The sequence below is a fragment of the Myxocyprinus asiaticus genome, chromosome 13 (genome assembly GCF_019703515.2).
Source record: "Myxocyprinus asiaticus isolate MX2 ecotype Aquarium Trade chromosome 13, UBuf_Myxa_2, whole genome shotgun sequence".
Taxonomy (NCBI): domain Eukaryota; kingdom Metazoa; phylum Chordata; class Actinopteri; order Cypriniformes; family Catostomidae; genus Myxocyprinus; species Myxocyprinus asiaticus.
The window spans coordinates 20,837,197-20,858,730 of NC_059356.1; the positions used below are offsets into that span (position 1 = coordinate 20,837,197).

Below are 21,534 nucleotides of genomic sequence, written 5' to 3' on the forward strand. Positions count from 1 at the left end.
GATCCTCTCAAGCTCTGTCAGTTTGGATGGAGACCGTCGGTGGACAGCCATTTTCAGGTCTCTCCAGAGATGTTCGATTGGGTTCAAGTCCGGGCTCTTGCTGGGCCACTCAAGGACATTCACAGAGTTGTCCCTAAGCCACTCTTGCTTTGTCTTGGCTGTGTGCTTAGGGTAATTGTCCCGTTGGAAGGTGAACCTTCGGCCCAGTCTGAGGTCCTGAGCGCTCTGGACCAGGTTTTCATTAAGGATATCTCTATATTTTGCTGCATTCAGCTTTCCTTCAACCCTGACCAGTCCCCCAGTCCCTGTCACTGAAAAACACCCCCACAGCATGATGCTACTACCACCATGCTTCACTGTTGGGATGGTATTGCGCAGGTGATGAGCAGTGCCTGGTTTCCTCCAGATATGATGCTTGGAATTTAGGCCAAACAGTTCAATCTTTGTTTCATCAGACCAGAGAATCTTGTTTCTCACAGTCTGAGAATCCTTTAGGTGCTTTTTTGCCAGTTCCAAGTGGGCTTTCATGTGTCTTGCACTGAGGAGAGGCTTCTGCAAGTTTCTCCCATCTCCAAACATGATCTTTGGAGCCCAACCAGAGTGACCATCGGGTTCCTGGTCACCTCTCTTACCAAGGCCTTTCTCCCCCGATTGCTCAGTTTGGCCAGGCAGACAGCTCAAGGTCCTGGTTTTTCCAAACTTCTTCCATTTAAGAATTATGGAGGCCACTGTGCTCTTGGGAAACTTCAATGCAGCCAAAATTTTTTGTAGCCTTCCCCAGATCTGTGCCTTGACACAATCCTGTCTCTGAGCTCTGCAGGCAGTTTCTTTGACCTCATGGCTTGGTTTTTGCTCTGATATGCATTTTCAGCTGTGAGACCTTATATAGACAGGTGTGTGCCTTTCTAAATCATGTCCAATCAATTGAATTTGCCACAGGTGGACTCCAGTAAATGTGCAGAAACATCTCAAAGATGATCCAGAGAAATAGGATGCACCTGAGCTACATTTCAAGTGTCATAGCAAAGGGTCTGAATACTTATGTCAATGTGATATTTCAGTTTTTTTCTTTTTAATACATTTGCAAAGTTATCAAAAATCTGGTTTTTGTTTTGTCATTTTGGGGCATGGAGTGTAGATTGATGTAAAAAAAATTTCACATCAATCTACAAAAGAAGTCTGAATACTTTCTGAATGCACTGTGTATATATTAAAGCAATATCACATGAGCAAGTGTGCTGAATGGCCTAAATCAGCAGGGCTGTGATTACCTGAGACCTCATGCCGGCGGCCAAATCACAGCCCTGCTGATTTAGGCCATTCAGCATAATTAAGTGTGTGATATTGCTTTTATACAGCAATTCAACGAACAAGTAAATATGAAAATGAGGAAAAACTATAGACTGCCAAAAAAAAACAAAAAAACACAGTTGTCCATGGAATTACATTCTTACGCCACGGATGAGGATCTGCTGTTGCTAGTTCAAAAGATGCACCCAAGCCTCCTTTGCTAATTCGAAAAAGTCACTTTAGAAATAGAAACTATGCATTGGGCTGTTTCTAACAAGTTATTGGAGAAACCAAAATATGTGTGTTTGTGTGTGTGTTTGAGAGAGAGAGAGAGACAGAGAGAGCGATTGCGAGTGTGTGATTAACTGCGTCTGTTGCGACTCCCAAGCAGTGATGAACATTAAAGCTATAGCTGTTTAACTCTATTCCTCAGCTGTAATGTTAATCGGCTTGCTGAAAATGGTAAAATACTTCCTGTTTTCTCAGTGTATAAGAAGCCATTTGATTGGGGTCCAACCTGAGTATTTCATGGTAGCCGGTGCGCAAGAGCCATTTACTTCTACTTTTATTTGTGTCCACTCACAAACCTTAAAATGTTAACTTTTAAATGAACCAATTAAACAAATATTCTCTGATTATGTAATGCATATGAAATTCACAAGAGGTACAGTTTTTCAGTCTCATCTCATTAGCGCTGTTCCTGACACACCCATTAGCAGAGCGCACTATTCACATGATAATGACTTGGGAAGAACCTAACAAATATGGTAAACGCCCCCATCAATGCTAAAATAATGGCATCAAGCTTTATCAGATTCATTGATGTTCCATTGCTTTCGAACGATGGCACGCTTTACACACGCAATGAAGTTCTTAGATTATCCTGGACAGTGAGGAAGAATTCACATTTTCCTCAAAAGAAGAGTGCGACTCTGAAGAACGGTTGCATTTTAAATAGCAACTTGATCCAGCGGAGGATATAATTTCTGATAAGTAATCTAAAAAATCTATTTATTGTTTACATACTGTGTGATAATAGGGTGCAACGAGACAAAAGGCTCCGTGGGGTAAAATGCTCATTTGATTTTATTTTCTCCCAAAACACTAAATAGCATTATTTTTATTCCATATTATATATTATTCCTTTCACAATGAAGATTTATTTGTTTATAGAATACTTGAGAGGTAATGAAATGTCAAATGTGATTGAAATGAACAAGAAATGGTGCACCCTTTTCTGAAGTTTTTATTTTAAACAAGCATTATCTTAATTTGTTACTCTGAATGCATCTTTTCAATCAAATTTGCAATATATGACAAATTATGCCATATAACTATTTCCCTAATATTTACACTATTTCATGAAAAAAAAATAGTTATACTGTTAGTAATAGTAAAATACTGTAAATTATATTGTGCACTATGTTGTAAATAAAATTAAAAAAAATGAAATGAATAATAATAATTCACATTATTTCTTGTAGAGTCCTCACAGTGGCATTCCACGCTGATAGCCCCATTAGGGGGTGGGCCATTATCACTCTCAGTATTCATGGCCATTGACACTCCCTTGCATACAGTCTTTCTAAAACAAAAGGTATCGTACAAAAGTTAAATCAATGTAGTGTTTTATGTGAATGAATGGACAGGATGATTTTCACAATATGTTGCTGTAATAAAGACTCTGGTCTACAAAATCCAGCACTCAAAAGTCTTGTGAAAAAATATCTAGTATGTGTTTTATGGCCCTATCTCAGTGTCCTTAATTATTTATTTATTTTTTTTACTAATCAAGTTTAAACTTGATTTTCTCAAAAATACAAACATGTAAATACACATTGCTCACATATTATTGTAGCACAATTTGGGCTGAATACAATGTAATGAGACTTTTGCAATTAATATGGTGTAAGTAACTGAAATAAGATGTCAAGGCATGTCAAAACATCTCCAGGATCCAAAAAACGTCTCAGACTCCAGAGGGTTAAAGGAATATTGCACCCAAAAATAGAAATTCTGCTATATACTCACCCTCATTTCATTCCAAATAAACACACAACTTTCTTTCTTATGTGGAACAAAAAATTTGAAAATATCCTGGCCACTTTTCTATTTAAGGAAAGTGAAAGGGAAGTGGGGATGTCAAGATCCAAAGTTACCAAAAAGCACCATAAAAGTATCATAAGAGTAGTCCATATGACTTATATTAAAATTCTTCTGAAGCCGTACAAAAGCTTTGTGCAAGAAAAATACCAAAATTTAAAGTGTTAGTTCACCCAAAAATGAAAATTTTCTCATCATTTACTCACCCTCATGATATCCCAGGTGTGTATGACTTTCTTTCTTCTGCTGAACACATCTGAATAAAAATATTTTAGCTCAGTAGGTCCTTAAAATGCAAGTGGATGGTGATTTGACTTTAGAAGCTCCAAAAAGAACAGACAGTCAGCATAAACGTCATCCATATGACTCCATATGTTAAATTAATGTCTTATAAAGTGACACGATCACTTCTGGTGTGAAAAAGATAAATATTTAAGTACTTTTTAACTATAATGCATCACTTCCGGTTAGCAACGGAATGCACATGTGACGTAATCGCGTTGGCATGTTCACGCGAAAAACTGAGGCATGTGCGTCACAGCTGGAAGAGCAGCGCTGTTTACATGTGAGAAGGAGGAACTCTGTAAGCTTCGTTTTCTTTGGTTTTGATCTGTATTTTTTTGCACCAAAAGCGATCGTTTCTCTTTATAAGGCATTAATTTAACTGCTGAAGTCATTTGGATGACGTTTATGATGACTGTCTGTTCTTTTTGGAGCTTAAAAGGTTTAATCACCATCCACTTGCATTTTAAGGACCTACTGAGCTGAGATATTTTTCTATTTTTCTTCAAATGTGTCCTGGTGAAGAAAGAAAGTCATACACACCAGGGATATCATGAGGGTGAGTCAATGATGAGAGAATTTTCATATTTGTTTTTTATGGAAAATCTTCCGCCCTAGCATCCACCCTAGCTCGACTTTCAGTTAAAACCTATTATATAAATAGCTGCTTATACATTTTCCTCTGTGTGTTTGCTAAAAGCTAAACAGGTGATAGAGAGCAACAAAAAATGGAAAAGAATCTTCAGGCAAGCTCAATGAAACGAATGAGGTATCTGTGCCTTTGCCCTTGCAGCGGAAAAAGATGTTCCATTTACGTTTGTGTGAATAATGAAAGCGTTCAAGGAAATGTAAAGAGTTGTTAATGAGGAAGCGATTTAAAGGAAACCATGCAATCAGCATGAGGCAGTCAGATATGTAGAGCGGTAATATCTCCTCTCACCAGACTCCACATCTATTCTCTCCAACTGATGCTTTCTGGCTTATCTGAACACCTGCTCTGCTAAAATAATGTCATCATGTCTATGCCTCTCCATGCAAAGTGAATGTTGAAATTGAACTTTTTGACTTTCGGGCCCACTTCATGAATACAATATTTGTTAGTTTGTCTTTGAAAAATATTTATGTCACCCAGGTTAATGTGAAGAGTAATCTGATTTTAAATTCTAAATTTTAAATTCTGACATTAAACTTTAAAGACCCACAGTAGCTTCTTAACTCTTAACTCGACCTCAATTAATGCTTGACTGTGTTAGACGTGCTCACGGTAGACATTTAATGGCTTTATTTGTTCAGTTATATTCTGGATTTTGAGTGTGACTATTCAAGTGGAGCCAGTTAAAAGCATTTCATGCCTGAAATTTTGTTGTCATATATTTATGTATAGTCATCTCAAGGTGGGTTAAACAATTACTGCTTATTGTTATTTTATTTATTTATTTATTTATTTATTTATTTTTGGCATGAATACTCGATATATGTGTGAGTGCTATAGAGTTGGATCCTATATTTGGATCCAAATTGTGGATCGACAAAAGGCTGTTTGCACTGACAGCAATGTAGGTCACCATGTGGCAGTATTGTTGGTTGTATTACTACTGTTGGTTGCCCATAAAGAGGTCTATAATACCTGGAGAGAGCGATTTGATAGCTTTTTCCATTCATCTCAATTGCAGTTGCTTGGCTGGCAGAAAACCCCCGAAAGTAAGCAATTTGATCTGCCATCTTTGCTTATGGCGCTCAGTTTTGCAACCATGTTTGTTTGTTTTTTTCTGAGCCGTAAAAGTCATGTGACAAATTACTTAATGAGCTGCAGGAAAATGGCATCATGACAGTGCTGATTGCCTGCACCACTAGAGGACGCACACATTGGGAATCAGTATTGCCTCGCCAGCAGGGTTGGGAGGGTTACTTTTGAAATGTATTCCACTACAGATTACAGAATACATGCTGTAAAATATAATTTGTAACGTATTCTGTTAGATTACTCAAGGTCAGTAACGTATTCTAAATACTTTGGATTACTTCTTCAGCACTGGTCGATTTTTTCACTTGTTTTGACTATAAAAACTCTGCCAGTACAGTAAGACAAAATACACGTTAAAAATACATTCTCTGAAAAACCTAAATATCTTATCCAGTGTTGTTTCTAAAACAAGATAAATCTAATTGATATTGTTTTAAAGGTGCAGTATGTAAGATTCAGAAACACTTGTTATTAATGACACCTGTGGCCGTTAAGTGAATTGCAGCCAGCTACCTGTTGCTCGTGCTCACACTCGTGCACACAATCCATAGGGACGCGAGCGAGCATCGACCAAAACAATGACGTAACGTACAAAGAGGCTGAACGTGATTCACTGGCATCATGCTGACAGATGAGGTAGCATAATTAAAATTACACAGTTATGATTGTTTTACTACAAACTTTGAGACTAAACTAAAACCACTTATCAGCTAACATAACTGAAATACACATACAGCTACATACTACCGAACTGTACCAGACAGTTTACTGTTGCATTGTTATGTTGCACTATTGTATGTTTTGTATGTCATATGTTGTACTACGAAAAGGAAACCAGCGTATTTGCTTAAATTTATCCTGTATACCTGACTTTTATTATAAAGAGAAGATCGTTGAAATTATTTGAAAGTTACGAAGCGAGGTAGCTTGCAATTCGTCAGCGTTAGCAGGCAAGATCAAGTTAGCTAAAATTACACAGATCAATCCTTATGGCACTATATTTCACATGTTTTGCAGTTATGTAAGTTTACCTATCCAATAAGAAGAACTGCAATTCAGGGTCGGTTTTGATCCCCAAAACCGAACGAAGGTCCCTCCAGGAATCAAATGCCCTGCTGATGTTCACTCTAGTTTTTGCTCGACCACGATCACATTCCCACTTAGCCAGACTGGATTCAGTTTATTTTTTTTTATTTTTTTTTATTTTTTTTGGCTTACTCTGAGTTTGTGTAGGAGTCAGTGTTGTGCTGGGAGTTGGACATTCACTGGATTCCATCTCTAAGATAACGTTACCTAGTGTTGCAGACTGTCTGTTTTTTTTTTTTTTTTTTTGGGATTTTTCCCCTTTTTCTCCCAATTTGGAATGCCCAATTCCCAATGCGCTCTAAGTCCTCGTGGTCACATAGTGATTCACCTCAGTCTGGGTGGCAGAGGACGAATCCCAGTTGCCTCCGCGTCTGAGACAGTCAACCCGCACATCTTATCACGTGGCTTGTTGAGCGCGTTGCCACGGAGACATATCGCATGTGGAGGCTTCACGCCATCCACCGCGGCATCCGCGCTCAATTCACCATGCGCCCCACCGAGAACAAACCACATTATAGTGACCACAAGGAAGTTACCCCATGTGACTCTACCCCCCCTAGCAACCGGGCCAATGTGGTTGCTTAGGAGACCTGGCTGGAGTCACTCAGCACGCCCTGGGATTCGAACTAGCGAACTCCAGGGGTGGTAGCCAGCATATTTTACCACTGAGCTACCCCGCAGACTGTCTGTTGACACTGTTGAATAGTGGAAGAGAAGCTATTACTGAGGCAAGGGTCTCGGGAGCGCGCATAAACGTCACATCCTTTGGATTTTCTGACATTTTAATGTCAAAAGCAGGGACTAAACGGATGATTTGAAATCTCAGGTAAATGCATTATTATAATTTTTTTTTTTCAGTGTGTTGTTTTGCATGTAAACACACTCAGTTATAATTAATTAATTCCATTTGCTCTGAATGACTTCGTCAAGTAGCATTTTTAAAAGTGCATTACTTAAATGTAATTTTTTTTTTTTAAAGAAAATTGAACATGGGCCTAAGCCTTGGCTGACAAAGCCATAAACCAAAATCAATTCCACATTTGATATGCAGTTATGAGAACATAAGATAAAACAGTGGAATTTTCCTTTAGGATCCCTATATTATGTGCTATCCTTAAACTCTCTCTTTAGAGCGAGGCTGTTGCCTGAGGAACAGGAGTTAATACAGAGCACGATAGTTGAAGGGCCCCATCAGTCTTTTACTGCATGCTTGTCTCCTGCTTACTGTAACATCTGTCCATTTTGGGCTTATTAAGCACAGGGAATAGTAAAATGCTTTACAAGCCCATAAAAACCCAGCAGTGCAGCTCTTCACAATGAGCCATCAACTACTCACACCAACTACTATTTATCTGCCACAGGTTTTGTTCTCTGATTGAGAACAGCTTGGCAAAATTGGCACAAATGTTCCGTCCAATCACAGGAAAGAACAGTGCCCTCCAACCCAGTGCTATTATTGTTGACAAAAACTAAATGAAAACATGTTTTTAACTTAAATAAAAACATAACATAATTGGAAAAAAATGGAACTTTACAAAAATACATTTTCATGACTCCTGAAATAACTTAAAATAAAAATGATCTTGAATTCATATGATATATATAACATTTTAAACCTTTACCCGGCTTCATTAAACATAAATATGATAGATAGTGTTAACATTAGACAGCCCTGAGTAATGTAAGTGTTTACCATATTTAAATGATATCAGTTAAATTGTTGACAGCCTAAAATATTGAAATAAAAACTAAATAAGTATAATGATAAGTTTAACTAAACTGAAATTGGAAAAACACTGAAAAGATACTAAAACTAAACTAAAACATTCAGCAAGTGAAAACTGAAGAAGACAAAACTGAATTGAAAGGGCAACTTGAAATTAAAGCGAAATAAAAACCAAATTAAAAATTCAAAACTATAATATATAACGGGCTTCAACCGCCTCGTTGATACTGAGCTTATTAAAAATTGATTGGCCTCATGTATTGTACAGATAATTGACTGAAGGGGCTGTACCCCAAATCTTTTCTGGATACCCTTGAATATTTTAAATGGGCCCTGCGCTCCAATTAATAGACAATTGCCTTGTGTGGTTTATGTTCAAAGGCAGATGTTTAATGACTGGTAGAACATTGCAAGTGTGTAAATACTGCATGACTGTATAAAATGCCTTTTCAAAGATCCACCAAGCAGTCTTTCCTTATTGTCATGATTAGGCAGATTTACAGAGCTCTTTCTGAGAAAAGCTCCATGATATTGGTTCTAGAGGGCATTAATTATGAAATAGACTTCTGGGAAGAAATAACAAGTGTGGTCAGAGCTGGTTTAAGAAGACTGACAATAAATCTGAAAGGACCCAATGATCCTATTAAAGTTTAATGCAGATTTAACTGTCCATTAGCATGAGACGCAAAGGGCTGGATGAATCTATGAGCATTATTAAGCATTCAACACTTATTCATTTTAAAATTTAGTTCATTAACAAAATGCACATTCCTTTGGCATAATGGACTGAACAGTGGTCACAGAATTGTATTTAATGTGTGCTAGCAAATAGCCCACACAGGCAGGCAATTATGTCTTATTTGACATTGCCAATGATCTCATAGCTTAAACTGCCATAAATAAAGTACAGACAGTCTTTAAATTATTTCAGTTCAAACATGTTGTAGTAAGGTCTAGTAAGAAGAGACCAATAGGGTTTTTGGTAATCAGATTTTGTGGTGCATGCCTCCATTTTGCACATCAGCGCCACTGGTTTGAAAAAGGGCACTACAGAGGTCAATCACAATAACTATTCAGCATTGTAAATAATTATTTTTATTTTAAAAAATAAAAACAAAATGGTCTGGTCATAATTCAAATGCTTTAAATTTCTGTGAAGCGCTCAACTTGACAAACGCAATCTTGTACAACTGTGAGTCCACCCAAACCTTCGTACAGACATGCAGTTTCCAGGTAAGCAGCCACAATGGATAAAAAAGGGTTGGGTTGCTTGAAGCAGTGAGAGACTTTTCCAAGAAAGCGCAGAGAAAGTGCTTTTGATGATGTGGGTGGATGTGACACAGTGTATCATGGCTGGGGAATGGACTTCTGACCAGAGGGTTACACTTAAACAGCTCACAAGGAATATTACTGTTGTGCCCTGGAGCGAGTCGACAAACCTAAGATGCGAGAGAGAAGATGGAATGCTGAATCGCTTATATAAGATCACTTTGGCTTTGTTCACACACAAATACAAGGACTGACTTTTCACAATGTCCTTTTGTAGTAAGTGGCAACAGCATAGTGAGTAACTGGTGTATCTACATTGGTTGCCATAGAAAATACACTTCCTCTTAAAATGTGTTCACATTTTTATTTTATTTTTTTATATCAGACATCACACTAAAATACTTCGACAGTGTTTCATGCTGTGCTATTCAGCTGCAGTGCTGATTCTCTGATCTATAGTGCAATACACACAGCATGAACAATGTATTCTGATTTACAAACAAATGTAAATCATTATGTGCCAGTTTTTTTGTATCTTTTGAATCACAACCAGTGTAGTGAGATTCTCGAATCAAGGACTCTTATAAGCCAGTTTTTTGGATCTACAACACAAAACACACACCACAACAAGCAGGGTTGGGGAGTAACGGAATACATGTAACGGGATTACGTATTTAAAATACAAAATATAAGTAACTGTATTCCACTACAGTTACAATTTAAATAATTGGTAATTAGAATACAGTTACATTCAAAAAGTATTTTGATTACTGAAGAGATTACTTTGCATTTTATTGTCTTTTGTTTCATTTAATATTTAGTCCTTTCAGATGGAAAACATTTATCCATATAAATGATGCAATCCAAAGTGCATTTAAACAGCGGTGAAACACTTTCTTATGATGTGTTACATTCATACGAGCAGACAGAGAAGTAAGTTTGAAGTAAGTTTGGAGCAGAAGAAATAGAAATAAACCTTGTGTAAATTATCAGCTTTACGCTAAGCTAAAATGCTATTTCTAGCCATTTTACATGCACATTTTACCAGGCACAATCATATTTTTTTATCAAGAAAATTCACGTTGGATCATAATTTTATTTTATTTATTTTTTTAATTTTTTTCATATTCTTGATAATAATTTTTGTATTGTTTTCCTGTAAAAATATCTAAAAATCCTTAAAACAAGATCAATTTGATTTATCTTGTTTTAGAAACAACACTGCATAAGATATTTAGGTTTTTCAGAGAATGTATTTTTAACGTGTATTTTGTCTTACTGTACTGGCAGAGTTTTTATAGTCAAAACAAGTGAAAAAATCTACCAGTGCTGAAGAAGTAATCCAAAGTATTTAGAATACGTTACTGACCTTGAGTAAACGGAATATGTTACAAATTACATTTTACAGCATGTATTCTGTAATCTGTAGTGGAATACATTTCAAAAGTAACCCTCCCAACCCTGGCGACAAGTGAAGTCCGATTCTCAAACAATTGACTCTTATGGGCCAGTTCTTTTTAATGAATCTGTCTTCCGTCATGTCCAGCTCAAAATTAAATAAGAACTGTTATTGTGTTAAGTACTTAAGGCTCCTGTCACTTAAATCAGGTTGTTCATGTACACCGATCAGCCACAACATTAAAACTATACCTGCCAAATTTTGTGTAGGCCCCCCTCGTGTCACCAAAATAGCGCCAACCTGCATCTTAGAATGGCTTTCTAAGATGCTATTCTTCTCAACACAATTGTAAAGAGCGGTTATCTGAGTTACCGTAGACCGTGAAAATCCCAAGAGATCAGCAGTTACAGAAATACTCAAACCAGCCCGTGTGGCACCAACATTGATCCCTGTGATTATCTAATGAACCAATCGTGTGGCAGCAGCGCAGTGCATAAAATCATGCAGATAAGGGTCAGGAGCTTCAGTTAATGTTCACATCAACCATCAGAATGGGGAAAAATGTGATCTCAGTGATTTAGACCGTGGCATGATTGTTGGTGCCAGATGGGCTGGTTTGAGTATTTCTGTAACTGCTGATCTCCTGGGATTTTCACGCACAACAGTCTCTTGAATTTACTCCGAATGGTGCCAAAAACAAAAAAACATCAAGTGAGGGGCAGTTCTGCTGATTGAAATGCCTTGTTGATGAGAGAAGTCAATGGAGAATGGCCAGACTGGTTCGAACTGACAAAATCTACGGTAACTCAGATAACCGCTCTGTACAGTTGTGGTGAGAAGAACATCATATCAGAATATTATTCTGAGATGCAGGTTGGCGCTGTTTTGGCAGCACAAGGGGGACCTACACAATATTAGGCAGGTGGTTTTAATGTTGTGGGTGATGCAATGATGCTGTATTACAATGTCAATCATAAAAAAGAAAAAAAAAGAATGAATGAATGAAATAAAATGTTTGTTTGTTTAGAGTTTTTATTTGATATATACGTATTTACAGTAGGACCAATTACTGGATTACATTTATGACTTTAAAAAGTCTAAGTAAGAAGTAAAGATTCATTAACTGTTAAGGAATCGGAATCATTAACTTCCTTACGATTCCCATCCCTAATTATGACATCTAACTGCATTGCTGAGATTGTGAGCCACATGAGATGACAAAGCAACTGAGGCAATACTGTATTTTTAACGTTTTAAGGTATTTAAACTGTATTTTGACATTTAAACGCATTAAGTGCCCAAAACCGCTAATTTACTATTCACTGCAAAGTAAATGCCATATAGAGTGAGCAGAAATGAGTGAATTCAGACACAGCTCCAGACAGAATTGCTCACTTTGTATTAGGCTTTATTTGTGTTGCGTCCTGAATGACGAAATGACTACTGAGAATCTAATCTAACTGTTCAGACTGGACACATTTAAAAAAAAAATATTTCAACTCTAATTTCAAACCACATACAGATATGGCTTCTGTCCAGTTTATAAAAATATATTTCATGTTTTAGTTTGTTTTTGTTTTTTTTCTGAAATGGATTTCAGTCGGATACGCCAAAACGTTCGGTTTGGTTTACAAAACTTTTGGTTTGTAAAAAGCAGTTACGTTTGTGGTGATAGCAACAGTCTTTTCTCTGCAGGCTGATGTTGCGAGAGGAACCACCCAGTGCTCCACCCAAAAACATAGTGGCCAGTGGCAGAACCAATCAGTCCATTATGGTGCAGTGGCAGCCACCCCCAGAGCCTCAGCTCAATGGAGTCTTGAGAGGTTATGTCCTCAGGTACAGCATGCACAATACCAAACAATGCCTGATATAATGAGAGGAAATGCCTCTTTTTAAACAACACCGTGACACCTGTCCTAGATTCTGTAACATAATGTAAAATAAATAAATTAAATAAAATTTCAGCTGCTTTTTTTTTTATTATTTTTTTTAGTTGTTTTTATGTTTTCTTGTATATTTTTCAATGCTATTTTTTATTCATTTGGCAGACACTATTGAATAAGAATTCAAGCATATTTTTTTTTATTTTTGTTTTTATTTTTTACCAAGCATACAGTATATTTGCCATTCTAACTTGATATTGGAGTTGACCTTGTAGCTTTCAGTTCTGTTTTGGTAAAGTTGTTCCCCTGCTGGAGGCCTTTTCAAGAGGATCCATACACATTTATAAGCTAAAGCTGATTTGAATGTTTGGCATGTCTGAATGAAAGTGTGTCTAGCCTGTCTCCAGCGATTAGTGTGAAGACTTTGGCAAAGTAAACTTCCAGTCAAACAAACCTATTCTCAAACCAGGACAGACATATTCATTAAAATTTTACATATTTTGGATTAATAGGATATTCTATGAAATGAGACAAATTGAAGAATAGGAATGCTGTATTGACCAAAACAAAACATTTAACAAATCAAAGCTTATCTTATATTTTAAACGTAATATTTTTTAGCTTCTTCAGTTTTGCAATAATGCTTTTGCCCAGATTACTGCGCTGCACACTCTTGGCATTTTCTCAACAAACTTCATGAAGTACCCACCCGTGATGCTACTTAAAAATATTGAAGAAGTACCATTTATTCTGGCCATTTTATTTTTATTTGTATTTATTTATTTATTTATTTATTTTTAAAGAAATTCATATTATGTAGGCACATTTTGTAATTTTCTGCAAAACTATTTTTAAGCATTGACGCACAAGCTATTAAATCCTTGATTCATCAAATCAACTTGTTAATTTACACTCTTGTAATATCAATGTAGTATCACTTTCATCACCAGTGTTGGGCCACCTTTACACTGGAAATATTTACACTGTTGTTCATAGCATTCTTCCATCTTGTGGTGTATTTAACACAATTCCTGTCCTGAAAAGCATTGAAGTGTTCCTGATAATTATACAGCCTCTGGAATGGCTTCTAACAGAGCGGTGGCCTGGAAGAAGAAAATCATTGTCGTTCACTGTTTGCCCATCGATTCCACTGATGCAGGTATCGTCTCGCCGGGCTCCCTGGAGAATACCAGCATAAGAACATCACCAGCCCTGAGATCAACTACTGCCTCATCACAGAGCTCATCATCTGGACACAGTATGAGATTCAGGTGGCGGCGTACACTGGGGCAGGCCTGGGCGTCTTCAGCCAGCCTGTCACTGAGTACACTCTGCAGGGAGGTGAGACCTTGTTTCTTCTGTCATGCGCTCTCTCTCTCTTTTTATTGCCTAACAGTTGCTGCTTCTATCAGCCTCTATGTTTTCATCTATTCCTTTTCATCAGTGAATCAGCAGAGGCAGACAGCATGCTGGTTTGATCCGGCTGATGCAATACTTGTTTACATGCCCTTACGTAGACGACACATTTATTTCAGGCTGTGCTCTTCAGCCGGCTAACTACCACGCTAATCCTCTTTAAAATTATTATGGCAATTATCTATCAGATTGCTTTGCTCTTCAGATACAAATTACAACTCAATGAGAAGACTCTGTGAAATCCATCTAAAGAAATTTGAGTGTTTTGATTGGATATTTGGATGATTATCTGAAGAAAAGGAAAAGCAGTGACTGCATTAAGAGCTGGAGAGTCTGTCTAATCATTATGTTGTCTTGACAAAGCCAATATACTGTTATTCTACTAGCTTTGTATAGGGTTTTTTCAAAATTCCTAAATGAAGACCAAAATTTCTGACTGTAACTCCTCCTAGAGCTTTTAAGCTACATCCACCAAACTCGGCACAGACAATCAGACTGTTCTAGAGTAATGTCTTTTCTAATTGATCAGACTTTTTCACACAGCAGATAAATCTCACAGACTTACTTTGATGGAATTTTCAAATAGGCCAATGGAATGTTTGTTAATTTAAAGGAATAGTCTCTCATCATTTACTCACCCTCATACCATCCCAGATGTGTAATATTTTCTTTCATCTGCTGAACACAAACAAAGATTTTTAGAAGAATATTGCAGCTCTGTAGGTCCATACAATGTAAGTGAATGGGTGGCAAAATTTTGAAGCTCCAAAATCCACATAAGGGCAACATAAAAGTACTCCAGATGACTCTGGTGGTTAAATCTATATCTTCTAAAGTGATATGATAGGTGTGGGTGAGAAACAGATCAAAATTTAAGTGATTTTTCTATCAATCTCCACTTTCACTTCCACATTCTTCTTCTTCTGTTTTGGGTGATTCACATTCTACATGCATATCACCTACTGGGGAGGAGAATTTATGATAAAAAGGACTTAAATATTGATGTGTTTCTCACCCACACATATCATATCATGTCTGAACACATGGATTTAACCACTTTTGCTCCCTTTCTGTGGATTTTGGGGCTTCAGATTTTAGCACCAATTCACTTGCATTGTGAGGACCTTCAGAGCTGAAATATTCTAAAAATCTTCATTTGTGTTCAGCAGAAGAAAGAAAGTCATACACATCTGGGATGGCATGAGGGTGAGTAAATGATGAGAGAATTTTCATTTTTGGGTGAACTATTCCTTTAAACTCCAACTGTCAATAAGTCAAATGTAAACAAACCCACACACCCTTTCTCTCTCTATGGCCACATACACACTAAAAAGTTTCGGGAGTGACAGTCGCATTTGAATGCGAGTGTGAATCCACTAAATTATCATTCCATGTGTGTACGGAATACAGGATTAAGCACTGAAGGTGAACTGACAACCAAATTTATATGCAGTGTGTACGTGGCCTTTATACATATCTGTCTGTCTGTCCATCTATCTATCTGATGGTTTATCTGACTATGTGACAGTCTGTTTGACCATATAGCTAGCTAGTTTGCTGTTTGTCTTACAGTAATGTCTGCATTTTCATCCAATTTAAAACTTTAGTTTAAACTTTCAGACAAGGCTTGGTCAAGCCAACCTCATAGTTTGTCTTTACCAACCTTACCTATCTATTTTTAAATTGACATGTATTAAACAGAGTTTGTCAGGAGGTTGAATTATATTGGTGCATCTTGACTGAACCCACTCAACCCTGACGACATCACAGATCGTAACGGAGTAGTTCACAGAAAAAATGAAAATTCTTTCATCATTTACTCACCCACACTAATAATATGAAAGTTCTTACGACTGGTGCTCTATACTCCAAATCCTCTGATGTTATATGATAGCTTTGTGTGCGGAACGGACTCAAATTTATGTTGTTATTCACTGATAATTTGTCCCTCTGCCATTACTCACAAATATCATCCGCCCTTGTGTTCAATAAAAAAATGTCACCTTAAAACGCAAGGTTTGATGTCTTTGGCAGCAAATGTCATTGGTTCTTATTGTCACATAATCATTTGTGATGCATTGCTTTAAAAAAACACAGTAAACTTATCAGTAAATGACAAGTCATATGGACTACTATTTATGATAATTTTATGAACTTCTATGAAAGGTGCTTACAGTAACTTGTCTTTTGGAGTTTTAAAATCACTATTCTCTTTCTTTGTATGGAAAAGAGCTGATCAAACATTTTAACTAAAACCTCAGATTGTGTTTCTTAAAAGACAGAAAATAATACTGGGTTTGAAACAGTATGATGGTGAGTAAATTATGACATTATTGTCATTTTGGGCAAACTATTTCTTTAAAAAAGAGACAATATAATTTTTATTTTCAGTTATTTTTTAGTTTGAGTTTTTTATAAATAAATAAAAAACAAACCAGGGCTATGTGCTTTTTCAAACAGCACACATTTTACCTTAATGAAGGATTTGAGGTAGGCAGTAGTGACTCTGGTAACTGCAGAGCAGAGACTCTGCTGCATAATGAATGTGTTTACAGCACTTTAAGAGAGAGCTATAATTGGCAGACTTTTGAAAGATAGTCTTTTCATTCAGAATAAGTCGAAGCTTGACAGGCAACCTGAAAAGATCAGCCCCAGAGAGAGAGAGAAAAAAAAATCTCTCTCACCGGGCATTCATGAATATGCTTTCTGTATTAATTTTTGTGTCAGGATATTTATTTATTTATTTGTTTATTTTTTCTTAATGATTGTACACAACCAGTTTCACAAAAATTCTGTTTTTGTACAAGTGATGAGGCATTTCAAATGTATAACACTGAACAACACAAAACACAGTGTCCATAGAGCAAACAAGAAGTATGGCAAACAATCAGAAATCACAACTCTGTTTTGATATTTTGTTGTGTTTTGGCATAGATAAGGCTTATCCTTTATTTGGTTGCCTCTTGTATCACTTTGGCCTTTGATAAGGATAATAGATATTTAATAGAATGTAAATATCTTTCATCTCTTTCATACTGTTGCTCCCTAGAAAAACGTTGGAAGAAATATCTTTGCACATCTCAGATGCACCATGAAGTTTGTAAACCAAGCCACTTAATTACAAATAATTATGCTGGCTTGATAAATCCATAGTACTGTCCTAACCAGACGTGATAAGATTCCAGCGACAAGCAATCTGTGTGTCCACACTAGACGCAACATGTCACTGCGAAATTCATACTCTAAAATGATGACAAATGACAATACAATCAGAAATCATGGAACATCTGACTGTCCTGACATTTTTTCGGCATTCCCAGAGGGGATAAATACAAAAGCACACACATACACAGGGCAGAGTTACTTAATGAATCGCTTTGTAATTCACTCTGTTACCTTAGTTTATGTTCACGCAGTACTCCTGTTGTTATTTCCCCAATCTCCATGTGACAGGGAAGCGTTGAGAAAGTCAGAGGAAGTTGTTATGTCTCTCATCTCATGTAAAAATGCAAAAAGGTTTCTGTGAGGGTTAGGGTTAGGGGATAGAAATTATTGTTAGATCTGTATAAAATCCATAAAATGCATGGATGTCTATGGAGAGTCCCCACAATGATATAAAAACAAGTATGTGTGTGTGTGTGTCACAGAGCTTCGGCTGAAGAGAGCAAGACCTTAAGCAGAACAGTAAGTAGGTATGACACCCTCGGCCAGAATCAAGTTGTTCTGAACTGGCTTGTGAAATGCCAGATTCAATATTCTGTAATAAGAAAGATTTTAGACCCATGACAGTTCATTATTGGATGGGGCTGCCCGGCGCGACAATGCAGAAATGGAAACCAAGTCAAATATAGAATTCCCTGTCGCTTGGTTTGTGTCGCTGTCACGTCTGGTAAGGACAAAAATTCTGATTAACATGGAAGAGATACCTTTTATCGCATCTGGTTAGGACACTGTACAAGACCAAAATGATTAAATGTAACTCTTCTTAGAACTGTCAAGGTACAGCCACCAAACTTGGCACAGACCTTCAGACTGTTCTGACTCAAGTTGTCATATCTTTTCGAACTCATCAGAATTACAGTTTTCTCATAGTGGATGATTCAAATCCCAAATATCCCATTGACTTTTGGTGCGTTGAGGCTGCTGCCATATTGGTTCTTTTCACATGATATCACGACCGTCAAGTTGAAGCTTTCATAGAATTCCAAGTTTAGAACTTGTAATTACTAGCTCTACGAATACGTGAATGCTTTTTACAAGTCGGAATCTCTTAATTACGCTAATTCCGACATGACATGAACACACCATTACATTGACGGAATGTTTAAACAGGCCAATACTATTAAAACTCCAACTGTCATAAAATTTAAATACAAACAAACACACGTAGAGTATTTAAAGGAATACTCCGGGTTCAATACAAGTTAAAGGTGCTGTAAGCGATTTTACCCATTCTGGAATTTCCACCAGACCAGCCGTTGAATTACCCATGTCCCCTTTGTCCAAAGACATGCACAAACACACAGACACTTTCTAGACACTCTCGTTGTATTGGAGCAGATGGAGGGCAATGAGTCTTCCTGAGCATTTTGCCATCAGACTCTTGAGAATTTGGTGGAAGCAGGACACCGTACCAGCACTTATACGACAATATATGGGCAGCCCTGTGAGGCAGAAAGTCTTCTAAATGGCTAAACATATGACTGCGACCAGCAGATATCTTTCCCCCTGCTGTTTACTCAGCCAAGGTCTATTACAGAGACAGGTTTGATATTTCATGGCACCTAAGTGATATCTTACAGGTAATACAGGTGTTTTGTGCATGTTATTTAATTAAAAAAATCACTTATATCACCTTTAAGCTCAGTCAACAGCATTTATGGCAAAATGTTGATTACCACAAAAAATTATTTTGACTTGTACCTCTTCTTTTTTTAATATAGGTTAGGCACGAAGGCACTTGGAAGTGAATGGGACTAAACGTAAACTGTTGTCACTGTTTCAAAAGTAAACAGTATGTGTGTTATCATGAGTGTGATAAAATCATGTGCTAACCTTTTCTGTGTAAAGATATGTCCCAAATGTACAACTTTGTTGCCATGATGACTTAATGCCATAAACTCTTAAATTACCATAACAATTGTGATTTAAACAACTTTACAGCTCAAATAATACACACGCTTTAGGATTGACTGTTGTTTGGTTAAAAATCCTTACATTCAAATTTTTTAATCTAATTTATGTGATATGTTACACCCACAAACCACAGGACAAAAAATCAACCTTGGCAACAATAGTAGCCCAATTCCACCCTTATAAAAATCTAGAGTTTTGGCAAACTTGCCGCAAATATCCCACTTATTATTTTCACATGCAGTTGAGCTTGGCCACAAATAATTGCCAGAAGTTTGCAGCTCTTCACCTGTAGTGTCTAAACATGTGAATTATGAAACATATAGCTTATTTAATGGGTGAATTCCAATCGAAAGTGATCATCCCTATGCCCTACTTACTCCGAAGGACGGAGGTCTTGATGTGGGCACTCCGAAGGGAGCATGGTATTACTGTATGAATGTACCCTTTGCTAATAGTCTTGCGGCAGGGCATTCGTGAAAAAAATAAAATATATATATATATATATATATATATATATATATATTCTCTTACTTTAGTTTAGAAAGACCCTTCGAGTGGTGTCCGCTTACGTAGTAAAAGCAAGAGCAAGAAAGCAGTTTGGAAAACACCCAATAAGTCTTAGCATTAGGATGTTACAGAAGTCTAACATACAGTATGTGCTTGCCTCTAGTTCCTACAGCGCCCCCGCAGGGTGTGGAGGCCAAGGCAGTGAATTCAACCATTATCGAATTTTCCTGGAATCCACCACCTCAGCAGTTCATTAATGGCATAAATCAAGGTTACAAGGTAAACCCATTCCACTTCCTCTTGTTTCTTTTGAATCCTGATGAAGTTGAGCGGTTCAGTTTTTAGTTTGAAAACCCGGAAGAGAATTGTGAAAAAGTCATGGTGTTCCCTCAGGAATCTCCAATGGTAAAGTAAGGTTTTCAAATATTTAAAATTAACAGCAAAACTTTTCAATAACATCAAATTACACTTTTTCAAGATCATGAATTTGGAGGCTTTTTCAAATTCAAGTTCTAGTGATATAAATATGATGCCATAATCCACACAGCCATACCTCAAATATGAATTTTAAAGCTGTTTTTTTTTATTTTATTTTTTTATTGCTGACAAGTTACTACATATGGACCCATCACAGGCCTTATTTTACTGATAAAAAAAATAAATAAAACAAAACACTATTCTAAAAAAACCCATGAAGGATCCCATGGCAAATTAGCCTTCCGGGTTGGCCTAGAGTACAAATTGACATCATGAACGAACAGCTCTTTACAGAAGATATGAAGGCATGATGAAGGTCATGAACAGCATGAAAACAATCTAAGCTGCAGATGCTTAAAATATGTAGATGCTGTTAGAACTTGGTCCATGAGTCAGTTCTTGTGTTTGAGTGACATTGGTGTGTCCCACAGCTAATGGCATGGCCAGAGCATTCTCCAGAGGTTGTCATAGTCGTGACCATCACCCCTGATTATCACGGCACACGTCACATTGGTTTCATCAGCGGCCTGAGGAAGTTCACCTGGTACCTGACATCAGTGCTGTGTTTCACCACACCAGGGAATGGACCTCGCAGTGCCCCCAAACTGGTGCAAACTCACGAGGACCGTAAGTAATAGTCTGTTATCTTTCTTGGCACACCAGTACAAACCCAAGGTTTGTTTTTATCTCTCTCTGAATCCCATTTCTTAATCAAATTTGTGCTCAGAATCTTAAAGCCTAAATGGTTGGTTCATTTAAGCTCATTTGCATAGAACAAGGACCTTTTCCTCTCTGTGCACAAAACTACACGTTAAATACACATTTAAGAGATTAATTAGCTGATTAACATCTATGTTGGTCAAATGATAAGTTTGTTTTTTTTTGTTCTCCCAAAAAAAAAAAAAAAAAAATTTCTGTAGTTAATTACTCACCCTTGTCTCATTCTAACTCATATGAATTTCTCTCTTCTGTGGAACACAAAAGGAGATATTGTTAAGGATGTCCCATTCGCAATACAATAGCATTTGATAGTGACTCACTTTGAAACTTTAAAAGCACCCAAAATTGTCATAAAAGTATTGATGGCAAGTGTTCTGATAGCAATTTGTCACTTTGTATATGACAAACAGACCGAAATTTAAGTCGTTATTCACTCTTATATCAATCACGGATCAAAAATGGCAAAGTTGACATTTAAATATAGTTTAAAAAAACA

The 21,534-nt window shown here is 36.9% G+C and overlaps 1 protein-coding gene across 1 annotated transcript in view; it reads left to right on the forward strand.

Moving 5' to 3' along the window:
• Positions 1-21,534, forward strand: part of LOC127450172 (protein sidekick-1-like) — a 539,544-nt gene that overhangs the window by 432,101 nt on the left and 85,909 nt on the right. The window contains exons 16-19 of the mRNA XM_051714029.1: positions 12,595-12,735; positions 13,942-14,123; positions 20,005-20,120; positions 20,750-20,945. Of these exons, the coding sequence (XP_051569989.1) occupies positions 12,595-12,735; positions 13,942-14,123; positions 20,005-20,120; positions 20,750-20,945 (635 nt within the window). The remainder of the gene's footprint in view (positions 1-12,594; positions 12,736-13,941; positions 14,124-20,004; positions 20,121-20,749; positions 20,946-21,534) is intronic.